At 33.6% G+C, this 18,206-nt stretch overlaps 1 protein-coding gene across 6 annotated transcripts in view; it reads left to right on the top strand.

The window, feature by feature from the left end:
• The window catches only part of LOC149792919 (intermembrane lipid transfer protein VPS13A-like), a 345,749-nt gene that overhangs the window by 273,032 nt on the left and 54,511 nt on the right, over positions 1-18,206 (top strand). For all 6 annotated transcript variants that reach the window (XM_089966749.1, XM_089966747.1, XM_089966746.1 and 3 more), the window contains 4 exons: positions 4,072-4,134; positions 9,310-9,441; positions 12,736-12,869; positions 16,548-16,677. In XM_089966749.1, coding sequence (XP_089822875.1) covers positions 4,072-4,134; positions 9,310-9,441; positions 12,736-12,869; positions 16,548-16,677 — 459 coding nt within the window. The remainder of the gene's footprint in view (positions 1-4,071; positions 4,135-9,309; positions 9,442-12,735; positions 12,870-16,547; positions 16,678-18,206) is intronic.

The following is an 18,206-nucleotide window of genomic DNA, read 5'->3' as shown; positions in this document are numbered from 1 at the left end:
TACCATGTTACTTCACCGAAGTTTGTGGAATACTTATTGAGTAAGAAAGAATCCTGTTGATTTTGTGATTTAAAAAAATCAAAGGTTGAGGTTAGTGTGACTGAAAGAAGAAAAATGCATTTTTAGGTTTAGACCATGTTCCTTGGTTGAAGTTTGTTAATGGCTTGTACTTTAGTTTATGGAAGAGGCCTGTTGATTGTTTTTGTAATTGATCAAAGGTCTGGTGATTGTGGCTCAGATAATATGGTTGTTTTAGAATAACTTGTTAGAACTTTGTGGAAGGCTTGCACTTAGATTTAGGAGACCTATGTATTCTGGGGTCTAATGGGGTCATAGTCATGGAAAGTTTAAAATCAACGCATGGTCCACACTACATATCTTATTCAAAGATCCAGGTCATTGAGGTCATTAATAATCTCCAGAGTCAACCATGCCCTATTGGATACAAAATTAATAAACACAGGTGGGCATATAATGTGCCATTCATGGTAATCAGTTTGTCTATTGCCCCCTGATGTGGTGGTGCATGCTGGGTAGAGTAATGTTGAATGCCAAAAGTTAGAGCATATGGTGGATGGTGTGCGGTTGTATGCCAGCTCCTTAAAAACTGCAGTCAAACTTAATGGCATGCATTCTGTTTGCTTTCCTTATTGGATTGCCACTCCATTTTTAGGAATGGGTGATTCCAACCCCACCCCCATGTTAACTTCTAGCATAGAACCCAGAAGCATGGGCTTTCTTTTAATGGATTATTCAACATTTGTCAATGATACTGACTCATTATTCTGTGAGATCCTGCTTGCTAGCAAATCTGATTTCTGTTGATTGTGTACATTAACTTTTATGACCTGTCCCATATGACTTAATTTAGATCTTGCCCAAGAGATAGGCAGATATAGCAGTGTGGATGCATTGAGGTCCTCATGAGATATAACAGTGTGGATGCATTGAGGTCCTCATGAGATATAGCAGTGTGGATGCATTGAGGTCCTCATGTTATATAGCAGTGTTCATGCATTGAGGTCCTCATGCTTGCTAACAGCTGTAATTTTTGTTGATTGTGCGATAACATATTTGTTGATTGTGTGATAAAATATTTTATTTGTTAATTGTGTGATAAATAGAGGGTATTTTCTTTTGTTATGCTAATACAAGATATATTTCATCATGTGGTACCAAAATACATGAAATTTTAATGAGTGATGAAAGTGTATAATTTTGGTACAACAAGATACATGTTTTTATTATATACCAAACTTGCTCCAGAATCAAAGTTTAGAAAATTAAACACACTATTAAAACAGCACCCTCACCCCCACCCCTTTTTTCTAAATTCACTCTGGTCACATAATTATAAATCACTAAATCACTCAAGAGAGTGGTTGGATTCGGTTGACTTAATCTGTCACAGTAGATTAAATTTTTGATATTTTGTAACCTATTTGACCCTAGATGAAAATAGTTCAAGTCTGATTCAGCAGTGCATTGCATCATGTTTATTGTTGTTGACAAGGAAGTAATGGAAAATAACTTAAGAGAGATGCAAACATCATCTGGTGATTTTTCTTCATCAGAGATTAATTTCCATGTCTGAAATTAAAGGCAATGTCAATTTATTTGCTCTAACTCAACAAAGTCCTCATTTTTATTGCTGCAGGAACAACTTTTGCAGGCACACACAATCATGCATTGCAAGGCATGGTAGAAAATTGTGTGCTATGAGGTTAAAGAAATTGTATTGTTTCTTACTTGACAGATTCCTGTTGTGTGCTCTGAGGTTAAATAAATTGTATTGTTTCCTACTTGACAGATTCCTATTGTGTGCTATGAGGTTAAAGATATTGTATTATTTCCTACTTGACAGATTCCTTTTGTGTGCTCTGATGTTAAAGAAATTGTATTATTTCCTACTTGACAGATTCATATTGTGTGCTACGAGGTTAAAGAAATTGTATTGTTTCCTACTTGACAGATTCCTATTGTGTGCTATGAGGTTAAAGAAATTGTATTATTTCCTACTTGACAGATTCATATTGTGTGCTACGAGGTTAAAGAAATTGTATTGTTTCCTACTTGACAGATTCCTATTGTGTGCTATGAGGTTAAAGAAATTGTATTATTTCCTACTTGACAGATTCCTATTGTGTTCTATGAGGTTAAAGAAAATGTATTGTTTCCTACTTGACAGATTCCTATTGTGTGCTATGAGGTTAAAGAAATTGTACTGTTTCTTACTTGACAGATTCTTATTGTGTGCTATGAAGTTAAAGAAATTGTATTATTTCCTACTTGACAGATTCCTATTGTGTGCTCTGAGGTTAAAGAAATTGTATTATTTCCTACTTGACAGATTCCTATTGTGTTCTATGAGGTTAAAGAAATTGTATTGTTTCTTACTTGACAGATTCCTATTGTGTGCTATGAGATTAAAGAAATTGTATTATTTCCTACTTGACAGATTCCTATTGTGTTCTATGAGGTTAAAGAAATTGTATTGTTTCCTACTTGACAGATTCATATTATGTGCTATGAGGTTAAAGAAATTGTATTGTTTCTTACTTGACAGATTCCTATTGTGTGCTGAGGTTAAAGAAATTGTATTGTTTCTTACTTGACAGATTCCTATTGTGTGCTATGAGGTTAAAGAAATTGTATTATTTCCTACTTCACAGATTCCTATTGTGTGCTCTGAGATTAAAGAAATTGTATTGTTTCTTACTTGACAGATTCCTATTGTGTTCTATGAGGTTAAAGAAATTGTATTGTTTCTTACTTGACAGATTCCTATTGTGTGCTCTGAGGTTAAAGAAATTGTATTATTTCCTACTTGACAGATTCCTATTGTGTTCTATGAGGTTAAAGAAATTGTATTATTTCCTACTTGACAGATTCCTATTGTGTTCTATGAGGTTAAAGAAATTGTATTGTTTCCTACTTGACAGATTCATATTGTGTGCTATGAGGTTAAAGAAATTGTATTGTTTCTTACTTGACAGATTCCTATTGTGTTTTTGAGGTTAAAGAAATTGTATTATTTCCTACTTCACAGATTCCTATTGTGTGCTCTGAGGTTAAAGAAATTTTATTGTTTCTTACTTGACAGATTCTTGTTGTGTTCTATGAGGTTAAAGAAATTGTATTGTTTCTTACTTGACAGATTCCTATTGTGTGCTATGAGGTTAAAGAAATTGTATTATTTCCTACTTCACAGATTCCTATTGTGTGCTCTGAAATTAAAGAAATTGTATTGTTTCTTACTTGACAGATTCCTATTGTGTTCTATGAGGTTAAAGAAATTGTATTGTTTCTTACTTGACAGATTCCTATTGTGTGCTCTGAGGTTAAAGAAATTGTATTATTTCCTACTTGACAGATTCCTATTGTGTTCTATGAGGTTAAAGAAATTGTATTGTTTCCTACTTGACAGATTCATATTGTGTGCTATGAGGTTAAAGAAATTGTATTGTTTCTTACTTGACAGATTCCTTTTGTGTGCTGAGGTTAAAGAAATTGTATTGTTTCTTACTTGACAGATTCCTATTGTGTGCTATGAGGTTAAAGAAATTGTATTATTTCCTACTTCACAGATTCCTATTGTGTGCTCTGAGGTTAAAGAAATTTTATTGTTTCTTACTTGACAGATTCTTGTTGTGTTCTATGAGGTTAAAGAAATTGTATTGTTTCTTACTTGACAGATTCCTATTGTGTGCTATGAGGTTAAAGAAATTGTATTATTTCCTACTTCACAGATTCCTATTGTGTGCTCTGAGGTTAAAGAAATTGTATTGTTTCTTACTTGACAGATTCCTATTGTGTGCTATGAGGTTAAAGAAATTGTATTGTTTCCTACATGACAGATTCCTATTGTGTGCTATAAGGTTAAATAAATTGTATTATTTCCTACTTGACAGATTCCTGTTGTGTGCTATAAGGTTAAAAAAATTGTATTGTTTCCTACTTGACAGATTCCTATTGTGTGCTCTGAGGTTAAAGAAATTGTAATGTTTCCTACTTCACAGATTCCTATTGTGTGCTGAGGTTAAATAAAATGTATTGTTTCCTACTTGACAGATTCCTATTGTGTGCTCTGAGGTTAAAGAAAAGGGGAGCATTCTAGAGATACAGCCTGGACAGGTAAGACTTCAAGAATGGTTCTGCATTTCAAAAGACACCTCAGAACTTAATAAAAGTATTAGCCAAATTTCATAGCAACTCCAGTTTAGGTATTGTTGATGCTGATCTGTCATACACATTACAAAATAAGGACATCAGACTAGAAGATTTACAACTTCAGTACATTAGCTTCTAAACCAGTAGTTTTTGTTGTCAGCAAGAATTTGACATGTTTTAAGGGGATTAAAAGGGAAAAATAATACATTTTTGTAAATAATATATGTTTTCTTCATTCTGTAATGAAATAATGAAACAGCAAGTTTTGAATTTGATTCTAATGGAAAATATTACAAATAATAATGAATTAATAACATTTTTATTATGGCAGTTGTGGGGGTGCTCACCAGTTATTATGTACTTTTGGGAGAGTTATTTATGTAAGGTTAAATTGTTTGCATTTAAAACATGCACAGTGGAGAGAATATTGGCATAACTCTATGCTACTTTAATATAATGTGGCTGACATTTCTTTGGATATTGTGACCGCTCCAGTGGCCTGATGGTTAGAGTGTCCACCTCGGAAGCGAGAGCTCGTGGATTTGATCCCCGGCCGAGTCATACCAATGACTTATTTTAAAAAAATGGTACTGGCAGTTACCTCGCTAGGTGCTCAGCATTAAGAGGTTAGTGTTAGGACTGGTTGGCCTGGTGTCAGGATAATGTGACTGGGTGGGACATCATTCTATGTCTGCGGCATGATGCCCCAGTTGTAGACATCACTATAAACTGCCACACTGCATACATCATAGCGATATGACTGAAAAATTGTTAAAGCTACGTTAAAAATCCTAATCACACACACACACGCTCTTTGGATATTGTACTTTTGGAAATTGTACATGATCTAAGCACACTGCTAACTAAAATGACTGCTCCCTTGTGATAAAAAAATCAACCTGAATTAGTCTAAAGTACACTATTTATAGCAGTGATTAAAATAGGGAAAATAGAAATGGAAAATAGTACAAATAATAATCAGTTAATGCAGTCAGTTTATTGGCAGTTAAATGAGAAATGGAAAATATTACAAATAATGATAAATTAATACCTGTCTGTTTTTTGGCAGTTAAATGAGAAATGGAAAATAGTACAAATAATAATGAGTTAATACTAGTCAGTTTATTGCAGTTAAATGGGAAATGGAAAATAATACAAATATTGATGAGTTATTACCAGTCAGTTAATTGGCAGTTAAATAAGAAATGGAAAATATTACAAATAATAATGAGTTAATACTAGTCAGGTTATTGGCAGTTAAATGAGAAATGGAAAATAATACAAATAATGATGAGTTAATACTAGTCAGTTTATTGGCAGTTAAATGAGAAATGGAAAATATTACAAATAATAATGAATTAATACCAGTCAGTTTATTGGCAGTTAAATGAGAAATGGAAAATAATACAAATAATGATGAGTTAATACTAGTCAGTTTATTGGCAGTTAAATGAGAAATGGAAAATATTACAAATAATAATGAATTAATACCAGTCAGTTTATTGGCAGTTAAATGAGAAATGGAAAATAGTGGAAATAATAATGAATTAATACCAGTCAGTTTATTGGCAGTTAAATGAGAAATTGAAAATATTACAAATAATGAATTAATACCTGTCAGTTTATTGGCAGTTAAATGAGAAATGGAAAATATTACAAATAATAATGAATTAATACCAGTCAGTTTATTGGCAGTTAAATGAGAAATTGAAAATATTACAAATAATAATGAATTAATACCTGTCAGTTTATTGGCAGTTAAATGAGAAATGGAAAATAATGGAAATAATAATGAATTAATACCAGTCTGTATACTGGCAGTTAAATGAGAAATTGAAAATATTACAAATAATAATGACGTAATGCGTCAGTTTATTGGCAGTTAAATGAGAAATGGAAAATAGTACAAATAATAATGAATTAATACCAGTCTGTTTATTGGTAATTAAATAAAAATGGAAAATATTACAAATAATAATGAATTAATACCTGGGTTTATTTGTCAGTTAAATGAGAAATGAATTGTTGTATATTGTAAAATATAAAATCCACAAGCATTGTTAGTTTCCTTCACAAGATCACTGACTGGTGACTGATGATGACATTCATTCTGTTAAGTTTCAAACTTAACAGGCTCTCAGAAGTTTTCTGGTTCAGACTTCCCCTTGAATCACTTTGTATTTTCTGAAGAATGGAGAATTTACACTCCATATCAGTATTATAATGTGATGTTTGGCCTTCAGAGGAGTCCAAACATCCGATTTTTCCTGTTGCTTAATATTTGATGCTGCAGTTGACTAAACTCCAATACTTTTCTGAGCTAAGTTCGCCCTGAAGAGGAAATTCCTAAGCTGGACTTGGATATATTTCTAAAGCTTATATTTCTTAGCTGGTGATTTTTGTTTTTATTTTCAAAAGTTTAGAAAACAGTTTTCAGATGGTATGTGCAGTAAACAGCCTTTAAAGTGGCATTTATTTCCTAATGCCAGTAGAATAACTTGTATACTTTATCCATCCATCCATCAGTCCATCCATCTGGCATTTACACTTTAAATGATGTTTACATTTAGTGAAGTTTATATGAGTCTTCTTTTTTGAAAATCGCAATTAATTAGCTGTCTACCTTCAGGAAACCTTTTTCAAAGAAAACAACAGACCTACAACAGCTTTAAAAGTGGCCTCATGTGGCTGAGTGGTTTAAAGCACTTAGCATTCTGGATCACTATCTTACTCAACTGCTTGGGTTTGAGTCATAAGCTTTGCTAATATCGGTACGAGAGAAAGTTTGCCAGTAGCTTTTTGTGGGTCAGTGCGCTTTCTGGGGATTTCCCCAGGGTTTTCCTCCACCGGATTATAATGGCCACCATGTATAGCCTACCTTGTGCTGAAAAATGGCATTAAACCCAACAACAATAACAACTTTAAAAACAACACTTAAGGCTGCTGGAGGTGTGTCCATCATCAAAAGAGACTATTGTAGTTGCTGTGTCCATACACAAAACTCTTACTACACTTTTAACAGTAAATCTTCTTCAAAGCTGTCCAGTCAACCAGCGTCATCATGACCGTCTTATTGAACAGTAACTGAGCACAAGCTTGGTGACTTTTAGTCCAGTGTAGTAGTCTTTGGGGCTGCAAAAATATCAATGAGAAGTGAGAAAATGGAGGCCGGTAGAATTACATGTTTGCCTGTGCCATGCATATTTATCTTGTGTGTTAATTTTATGATTATAGATTATACGGTCATTTAGTAAAATAAAACCATATTAAGTAACTAATTTTGTCCATTGTGGGGTTGTACTATAAGATAAGGTCATTTTGTTTGCTAAACAGATTTTTGTGGCCTTTTGACCTTGGAAGGTGTAGTTGTGGTATTGTTAATGAATTTTATGGGATTTGAATTCAAGTCATTAACTTTCCTCTAGAAAATTCTTGGTTAGCTGCTAAAAGACATGCAGACCTTTCTGACAAGTTGGAATTATCTGGAAATATCTGAACCTTATGCAGTTTCTGAAAGTGTGTCCTAGTTTTTTTATTTAAGGGATGGTTACCTGAAAGTGTGTCCTAGTTTTTTATTTAAAGGATGGTTACCAGAAAGTGTGTTCTAGTTTTTTATTTATGGGATGATTACCAGAGAATTAATTATTCCTGTCTTAAATTTCAGTCTTAGTAGAATCTGCTTTAGTTGGGTTCAGGTATAACTTGAGAGGATATTTTAATTTCAGTTATTCGTTGAATTACATGGTGCTCATAAACTTTAGGTTTCAATAACTATTATTTTCTATAAGATGCATTTATATATATATATATATATATATATATATATATATATATATATATATATATATATATATATATATATATATATATTGCCTTAGAATTCTTTAGAATTAAAGGTTTGAAAGGAAACAAAACTAATGTATGTTCATTATGGTGTTCCCACTTAGCTACATAAGGCAAGTCAGCAAAATAAAGGTAGAATTTTTATTTTGTACATAGAAATTACTTTACATTTTGTGGTTTTGTACATGATCATCTTTTCTGGCTTAAATGTTTTGGAGAGTCTTGAAGGAGAACCATCTTTAGATTTAGAAAATGCATGTTTTATAATCTAAAATGTTTTATAATTCCATTTTAAGTAATGGTCATATGTGAACCTTGAAAAAAAAAATTTCATCCTGGAAAAACCCTGGAAATGACCTGGACATTTATCTTTTGAAAAGCATGGTTTATATTATTACATGCAGCCATGCTTTGTCTTGTGACTAAAACTGGCTGCATTAGACTGTACCATAGTCATTTGTCAGGAGGCTGTGATGGTTAACAGAAACCTTAGACACGGCAAATTAGCCAGACTGTGACACTGCAGGTTGGAATGAAGTTATGACATGTCTGGTTAGCAGCAGGCACTGATATAGGTGGTTGGCAGGAGAGAATATGACACGTTTGGTTGGCAGAAAATTTTGACACAAGTTAGCAGGAGGCTATGATATAGTTGGTATTTTTTTTAGTAACTTTTTTCTCTTAAGAATTTGACTTTTAGTTGACACTACATACTACATAACCAATATTGTGCTGACATGCTGCAGCCCCCCCCCCTCCCCCAACACATCATGGTAATCACTAATCCTGGTAGTTATTTAATGTGATATACCTCTTGTTTTCCAGTGATTCATGTGAAAATATTTAGCTGAGTGTCTTACTGTTGCCAGAAGAATTGTCTCTTGATATGTGGTGTGTGAGAGCTACATGCTTTAGATAGAACTATGTCACTATGACCATTTGTTTCACTTGTAAGTGATTTAAGTTTTACATTTAGTTTAGTTTTCCAGATGTTGTTGCCAGAAGAGTCATACAACTAGATGTTTCCTTTATCCATTGTGACAAAACTATGCTTTGCAATGCAACCATCCTCCAGTTTTCTTTTTCTCAATTTCTCTCTGTGGATGAGCTTAAATAATTTCATCCCTTTATAAATAAATGGTACAAAGTGCATTAGATGCTAAACATTGATAAACATTTGTTTTTTTGTTATCTTGTAAGTTATGCTGTACTGATTTTTATGTTTGAAGATTCATTTGTACCATGTTTCCTGTTTGATATATTTTCTCAGTAGCATTTCTTATGTCCATTTCCTAGTGTGTTCCATTTTGGCCCATGCAGTCTGGGAAGGAAATGAAGATGGAGGCCAAGTTCAAGGACACAAATGAATCTACAGGACCATTCCTCTTCAACATGGCACACGAAACACTGCTGAAATTAGACAATGAGGTACACTTCCTTACTGCATAAAAATGAATGATCAGTGCACAACAAAAAAAGCTTTTATAAAATACCATACAATCCATGTGATGGAACCAGTTGAGATTGGCTTAAACCAGTAGGTTTGTTATCAGCATAAATTTTATGTTATTCAGTGTGATTGAAAACAAGATAATTCATTGCTTTGCCATATATTTTCGCTTCATAGAATAAAACACAAGCAAGTTTAGAATCTGATGGCCGTGTTACAATAATAATTAATTAATACAAATCAGTATATTGATTTCCCCTTGAATCACTTTGTATTTTGTGAAGATTGGGAATGTCCTCTCTGTATTTCGATTAGAATGTTGCTATTAAAGGACAGCTACAGACACAACAGACAGTGTCTGGATATTTGTGTGTCAAAAATCATGTTTTTCACATGACATGTCATGTTCTGGCCAGTACACTAAAGGACTTAGGGTACTAAGTTAGCTACGGTAGTTCAGAAATTTCTAGACTGGTTCCCATTTTTTGATATAATTAATACCATGAGTCCTATTCATTTACTTGACAGACTGCATCTTGTAGAATGCATAAATAAACAGTGGACATAGTTCTGCTTGTCGAAGATTATATTAGTGAATATTAAACTATATTCGAAGTACGTGTATACCAACATCGTCAATGGTAAATTTCAGGCAAAATTTAAGTATTTGAACTTCACTTCAGAAAATCAGCAAAAAATTTTAAAAATAAATCAGTTTAATCAATTATTTTGTTGGCTATCAGAATTTATCTCTCTTCAATTTAAGATTGAAATATATTATCAGCCATGCCATATTATACGATAAATTAGGTCATTGTGACCATGTAAATATACATGTATTACTCAGCAAAGGATATTTAAATTACAGAAATTTCTTTAATTTCCTCCAGAACATGTGTAATTTAAAACTAAAGTTGGAATAAGCCAACTTGAATAGAAAACATGATGATTAATCACTAAATGAAATGGGGGGCACAGAATTATTTGGGGTCATCAGTATTAATAATGGTGGTAGTGACCTAGATGATCAAATCTAGAGTATAATGGTTCAAACACAACTTGGAAATATCAATGCTTTATAAATTTTAAACTGTATGAAAGTTTTATATTTGGTTGCATAGATAATAACCATTATGCAAAATGCCCTTTTCCAACGTAGTAAAATTAAAATACTCTCCCCCTCCCCATTTTGATGTCAACCTTTGTCATATCTGCAGCTGTTTAATTTACCATTGAAAATCTCTGAGGTAACAAAATGTATTATTTTTTCTTGTTATCAACAAACAGAACCAGAATTTTGCATATATAGTAACTAAATTTTGGTGTGAAGCCACTGTAAAGCAATCGTTCTCTTAAAAACTTGCAACGCTAATTCAGTTCCCATAGTTAACCAATGGAAACACCGTAGTATTAAAAATTCAGTAACTTTACATTTCAAAGTGTTCAAGATAGAAACCTGTATTTTTCAGTATAGACCATCCTTAATGCAAGTTTCTGTGTCAAGAGAAAACTATATTTTTTCAGTGGCATTTTATTTATCTACTTTTTGTCTGAATCATGTGTTTTCAGTTCTGCACATAAAGAATCGGGACAGTCGGGATAATTTCAGTAATGGGTGTTCCGAAGTCAAGTCTGTAAAAGGACTGAGAGTTAATCAATAGAACGTTGTTTTTTTGTCAGTTACAATTCTCTTTACTAAAATGTTGCTTTTCATTATCAACCAATCATGATTCTCCAAAATTCAACCAATCATGGCCCTCCAAAACTATATATGCTCTATTTTATGTAAATGTCAATAAATAAAACATACTTCATTGAGACTTACGGGTTAGTAATCTGCAGTCAGCCATGCCTTACCAGTGCCAACAGTGAAGACTATTTAACATTGGCTGGGTATATAATTTACCACTCCCTACATTGAAGACTATTAAGCATGGGGTGAGTGTATAAATGTACCAGTGTCTACAGTGAATACTATTAAAAATGGGGTGGGTATAAAATATAAAAAACAATAAATGGGATATTATATTTAATTCATAATATTATCTACCACAATTCATCCATTGTAAATTGTCATTGATGTGGGCTACGTGCAATGACCCTTCTCTCCCCATCCCACCTCCCTGAAATTGTTGATCATAAATCCCACTTGTGAGAGTAAATCACCAAACCAGCAGTGTCTAGAAAGTAGCAGGGATAATAATAAACTAAGAACAGTTGGAACCTTTTCTTGCTTGTTTTACATTTTTAAGACTATACTAGCATAAAAATAAATAATCTTGTTCACTGTGTCAAAAAAAAGGAAGTCATGTTATTATGCCTATAAATGATAGCTGTATTTTTTAAATTTTGCTGGGGTGGGGGGCCTGGGGGCTAAGTGGTCTGAGGCACTCACCTTGACCTATCACTGCGATCTCACCTCTGTCTATGTTGGTTTGAGTCTCAGGCTCAGCCAATGCGGATACATGAGAAAACTGCCTGTAGCTTTCTTTGGGTCAGTAGTTCTTACCGGGTTTTTCCTTCACCAGTTTTACTGGCTGCCATCTAAAGCCTTTCTTGCACTGAGAAATGGTGTTAAACCCAAAAGTAACTATAACATTAATTTGGAGTGGGTTTCTGTTTAATAAGAGAGCTGAATCTTTCAGCTTTTGTCATTTTTAAACTAGTAAGTTATTTTAATTTTTGATACGGAAGATCATTAATTGAGGCCATCTGAGTTTTAAGCTATTTACTATCCATCCTGTTACATCACTCTTTGAGGCCATCTGAGTTTTAAACTAAAGTCTTTTAAAGCCAGTAATTTTAACTATTTACTATCCATCCAGTTACATTTCTCTTTGAGGCCATCCAAGTTTTAAACTAAAGTCTTTTAAAGCCAGTAATATGAATTATTTACTATCCATCCAGTTACATTACTCTTTGAGGCCATCCGAGTTTTAAACTAAAGTCTTTTAAAGCCAGTAATATTAATTACTTACTATCCATCCAGTTACATTTCTCCTTGAGGCTGTCCGAATTGTAAGCTTATTTCTATCCAGTTACAGGTGATATTTCTATCCTAGTTCATGCTCATATCTTTGAAAAGCAGTAACTAAATTTATTTACAGTCCATCCATCATTCTTTGAGAAATCAGAGTTTTAAGCTAAGTCTTTTAAAACCAGTAATCAGCTTTAATTATTTACTTTACATCTAGTTATGGATGATCATTTTATCTGTGTTTTAAGTCGGAAAGAATTTGATGATTAAGTAAAAGTCTGATTACTTGTTTCAGTATGGAGGAATCTGTGTCGAATGCCAGGAGACTGAGGCTGCCATGGTTACAACCTTGACCCAGTATCGACAGGGTCTGGCCCCAGCACTGCTGGTAAACCATACCAACCAGTGTTCCTTCAGCTTCCAGCAAAGGTGAGCAGTTGACTTGGGGTCCTTATTGGGAATTATGTTGAGTCCATATATACCATTAACTTTGGGTCCTTATTAGAAATTATGATGAGTCCATATATACCATTAATTTTGGGTCCTTATTAGAAATTATGATGAGTCCATATATACCATTAACTTTGGGTCCTTATTATAAATTATGATGAGTCCATTTATTCAATATTTTGCTTGACCTTTTTGATGCAAGTATGGTTTGATGCTTTATATCAGAAGTTTGGGGAAACATACTTTCCACTAGCAAACTAGTGACGTCATCAAAGCCAAAAGTTATTTTTTATTGTATTGTGATGGCGTCATGATGTTTATGCTATTTCAGATCAGTAAAATCTGTCAGTCAACATAAGGTCAAGATTGCAAAAAATTTCATAGTTTTTTTTCCACAGACATGTCCTTTATGTCTGACATATAGATTGGTTGAAACGGTGATGACTCAACTGAACATTGTAAGCATGCTACTCTATAATACAGTAAATTGGAAATGGATTGACATGGGCAGTGTGGGTCATATTTCAACATTGTACATTTTCTACTCTATATTACAGTAAATTGTAAATGGATTGACAAGGGCAGTGTGGGTCATATCTCAACATTGTACACTTTCTACTCTTATATTACAGTAAATTGTAAATGGATTGACATGGGCAGTGTGGGTCATATTTCAACATTGTACATTTTCTACTCTATATTACAGTAAATTGTAAATGGATTGACAAGGGCAGTGTGGGTCATATCTCAACATTGTACACTTTCTACTCTTATATTACAGTAAATTGTAAATGGATTGACATGGGCAGTGTGGGTCATACCTCAGCATTGTACACTTTCTACTGTTATATTACAGTAAATTGTAAATGGATTGACATGGGCAGTGTGGGTCATATCTCAACACTGTACATTTTCTACTCTATATTACAGTAAATTGTAAATGGATTGACAAGGGCAGTGTGGGTCATATCTCAACATTTGTACACTTTCTACTCTTATATTACAGTAACTTGGCAATGAATTGACATGGGCAGTGTGGGTCATATCTCAACATTGTACACTTTCTACTCTTATATTACAGTAAATTGTAAATGGATTGACATGGGCAGTGTGGGTCATATCTCAACACTGTACACTTTCTACTTTATATTACAGTAAATTGTAAATGGATTGACATGGGCAGTGTGGGTCATATCTCAATATTGTACACTTTCTACTGTTATATTACAGTAAATTGTAAATGGATTGACATGGGCAGTGTGGGTCATATCTCAACACTGTACATTTTCTACTCTATATTACAGTAAATTGGCAATGAATTGACATGGGCAGTGTGGGTCATATCTCAACATTGTACACTTTCTACTCTTATATTACAGTAAATTGTAAATGGATTGACATGGGCAGTGTGGGTCATATCTCAACACTGTACACTTTCTACTTTATATTACAGTAAATTGTAAATGGATTGACATGGGCAGTGTGGGGCATATCTCAATATTGTACACTTTCTACTTTATATTACAGTAAATTGTAAATGGATTGACATGGGCAGTGTGGGTCATATCTCAACACTGTACACTTTCTACTTTATATTACAGTAAATTGTAAATGGATTGAGATGGGCAGTGTGGGTCATATCTCAACATTGTACACTTTCTACTCTTATATTACAGTAAATTGTAAATGGATTGACATGGGCAGTGTGGGTCATATCTCAACATTGTACACTTTCTACTCTTATATTACAGTAACTTGGCAATGGATTGACATGGGCAGTGTGGGTCATACCTCAGCATTGTACACTTTCTACTCTTATATTACAGTAAATTGTAAATGGATTGACATGGGCAGTGTGGGTCATATCTCAACATTGTACATTTTCTACTCTATATTACAGTAAATTGTAAATGGATTGACATGAGCAGTGTGGGTCATATCTCAACATTGTACACTTTCTACTCTTATATTACAGTAAATTGTAAATGGATTGAGATGGGCAGTGTGGGGCATATCTCAATATTGTACACTTTCTACTCTTATATTACAGTAAATTGTAAATGGATTGACATGGGCAGTGTGGGTCATATCTCAACATTGTACACTTTCTACTCTTATATTACAGTAAATTGTAAATGGATTGACATGGGCAGTGTGGGTCATATTTCAACATTGTACACTTTCTACTCTTATATTACAGTACATTGTAAATGGATTGACATGGGCAGTGTGGGGCATATCTCAATATTGTACACTTTCTACTCTATATTACAGTAAATTGTAAATGGATTGACATGGGCAGTGGGGGGCATATCTCAATATTGTACACTTTCTACTCTATGTTACAGTAAATTGTAAATGAATTGACATGGGCAGTGTGGGGCATATCTCAACATTGTACACTTTCTACTCTATATTACAGTAAATTGTAAATGGATTGACATGGGCAGTGTGGGTCATATCTCAACATTGTACACTTTCTACTCTTATATTACAGTAAATTGTAAATGGATTGACATGGGCAGTGTGGGGCATATCTCAATATTGTATGCATACCACTCTGTATTAGAGTTAAACTTGGAATTTGATTGGCATGAGCAGTGTGAGAAATATCTCAATATTGTAATCATACCACTCTATACAGGTAAAACCTGTTATAACACGATGCTCGGGGTCCAAAGAATAACATCGTGATATAAGTGGGATCATGTAAAAAAAAAAATTCTAAACACTTCCCCATAGAAAATGTGCATTGAAATTTCAATGTCATCAGTTTTAACTTGATCATATATCACAATATGTTTTAGAAACTTTATGAAGTTAAGGCAACATAAAGAGCAGTGCTGCGATAAAAATCTGCTTGGGATACAAATAATTGGCTTTTCCAAGAGCATGTATTTAGCATGTTAAAAAAAGAGGTCACCTGAAATTAAAAAATGGGAGCCATGCTGCCATTGCGTTATAAGCGGAATCATATGATAATGAATTGGGTTACAATGGGTTTTACCTGTATTACAGTAAATTGGAAATGGGTTAACATGGATGTTATGGGGAATATCGCAATATTGTAAACATACCACACTTTATTACAGTTAAACTTTGAAATTTGATTGACATTGGGAGAGTGGGGCATATTTCAGAATTGTAAATGTATTATATATTACAGTAAATTGGAAATGATTGACATGGGCACAGTGGGGTATATCTCAATATTGTAAACATGCTACTCTGTATTACAGTAAATTGGAAATGAATTGACATGGATGTTATGGAGAATATTTCAGTATTGTAAACATACCACACTTTATTACAGTTAAACTATGAAATTTGATTGACATGGGAAGAGTGGGGCATTTCTCATTATTGTAAATATACTATAAATTACAGTAAATTGGAAATTGATCGACATGGGCAGTATGTTGACATATCTCAAATAAATAGGATCTTTCAAATTGATACTGTCTGGCTAATATCATTGTCATGTCAAATTCAACATAAAGACACTGCAATGGCAATTTATGATAACTACTTTTTACAGATGATGGTGATGATGACAATAATGGTGTTTATAACAGTGATGACAGTAAGGATTAAAATAACAATGTTAAAAATAATGATGACAATGATAAGGATTGTACAATTTGTTTTTTGTTTCAGTGGAGTGAAAACTATCCATGTACTGATGCCATTGATGGCACAGCTGTATGCATGGGAGGACTCGCTGGGGAAGAGAGAACTGATCTGGACCTGTGGAGAGATGAAGGATCAGAAAAATGACTTATCACAGGTTCTATCAGCCACTTTCCCTTTGAATTACTAAATTTTGTTCCTTGGTTATATAAGAGACTCTTTCTAGTATATAATTTTACTGATTCATCTTTTAAGTAAAACATTAAGCATCAATGAATATATATTAGTTATTGTTAAGACTGTATAGAAAAAACACTTAATCATGGTGTCAGGAATGTTTTGAATGACCTAATAAGGATTGGTGGCGTCAAATGGCAGCATGGTTCATTTCTAATTTTGATGCAGGAGGTTGCTGGTTCAGTCCCCGGCTGAGTCATACCAAAGACTTACAAAAATGGTACTAACAGCTGCCTCGCTTGACACTCAGCATTAAGAGGTTAGTGTTAGGATTAGTTGGCTTGGTATCAGGATAATGTGACTGGGTGGGACATCATGCTACATATCTGTGGCATGATGCCCAGTGCTAGACATCACTATAAAGTGCCACACTGCAGACATCATGGCAGTTTGACTGAAATATTTTTAAAGCTATGTTAAAAATCCAAGTCACACACATGTTTCTAGTTTTGACTCTAAAAATTTAAAAAATCGGTCAACATTGAATAAGAATTAACTGATTGTATTTTATTTTTATTTCATACTCCTTTTGTAATCATGTCCATCATTTATTTAGTTCACATGAGCTGGCTTTACTGGTATTATTTTTACCAGATGTGATTTGCAGCTTTATGTTTATCAGACTACAGGAGAGTTAGGTTGTCAGCCTCAGTGTCATTATTTTCAGGAGTTATGGCCCCTGATTACTCATACCCCAATTTTTGTTTCCATATTTTAATGTTTTGGATTTGAATCAAAATTTTATAGGAAGCTCACTGCTGATGAGATCTTCAATGAGTTTGACTTGCAGCATTCCGCAAGTCATTTCATGAGTTATTCCCCCTGATTGATCATCCTCATGACTGATTTCCATAACAGCCCATTTGTGATATGCCTATCAGTGATAATAGCCTGTTTTGATATGCTTATTGCTGATAACAGCCCTTTGTGATATGCCTGTCACTGATAGCAGCACATTTTGATATGCCTATTTCTGATAGTAACCTGTTTTGATACACCTACTGCTGATAGTAGCCCATTTTTATACGCCTGTTGCTGATCGCACCCGTTTGTGATAAACCTGTATTGCTGATAGCAGTAGTTTTCCATTGTAGCTGCCATTGTCAGTGTATCCTGTAGAGGTGCAAGATTGAGAGTCAGTACTCCTCTTTGGTGTTAGAACTTGGGGGTCACATTGAGTAAAAAAACAAATGTTGGTGTCAAAACTGGGGGTAAAATTAATACCTTGGTGATCTCTGATGCGCAGATGAGGGTAAATGGAAACACTGCATTATATTGGTTGATGTATAATTGTATAATATGTGATTCCTGTCTTTGTTTTCAAACAAGCCAATATTCAATTTAACTCCTAGGAAATTAATTTTGTAAAATCATTTTCCATCACAAAAGGATATATAGCTCTCCCTGATTTTAATATGGTAGTTTGTGTTCATAATTGCTGACCATTTT

Source organism: Sinohyriopsis cumingii, chromosome 8 (genome assembly GCF_028554795.1).
Source record: "Sinohyriopsis cumingii isolate HCF-2022 chromosome 8, ASM2855479v2, whole genome shotgun sequence".
NCBI classification, from domain to species: Eukaryota; Metazoa; Mollusca; class Bivalvia; order Unionida; family Unionidae; genus Sinohyriopsis; species Sinohyriopsis cumingii.
This window is presented reverse-complemented; position numbering and strand designations above follow the sequence as displayed.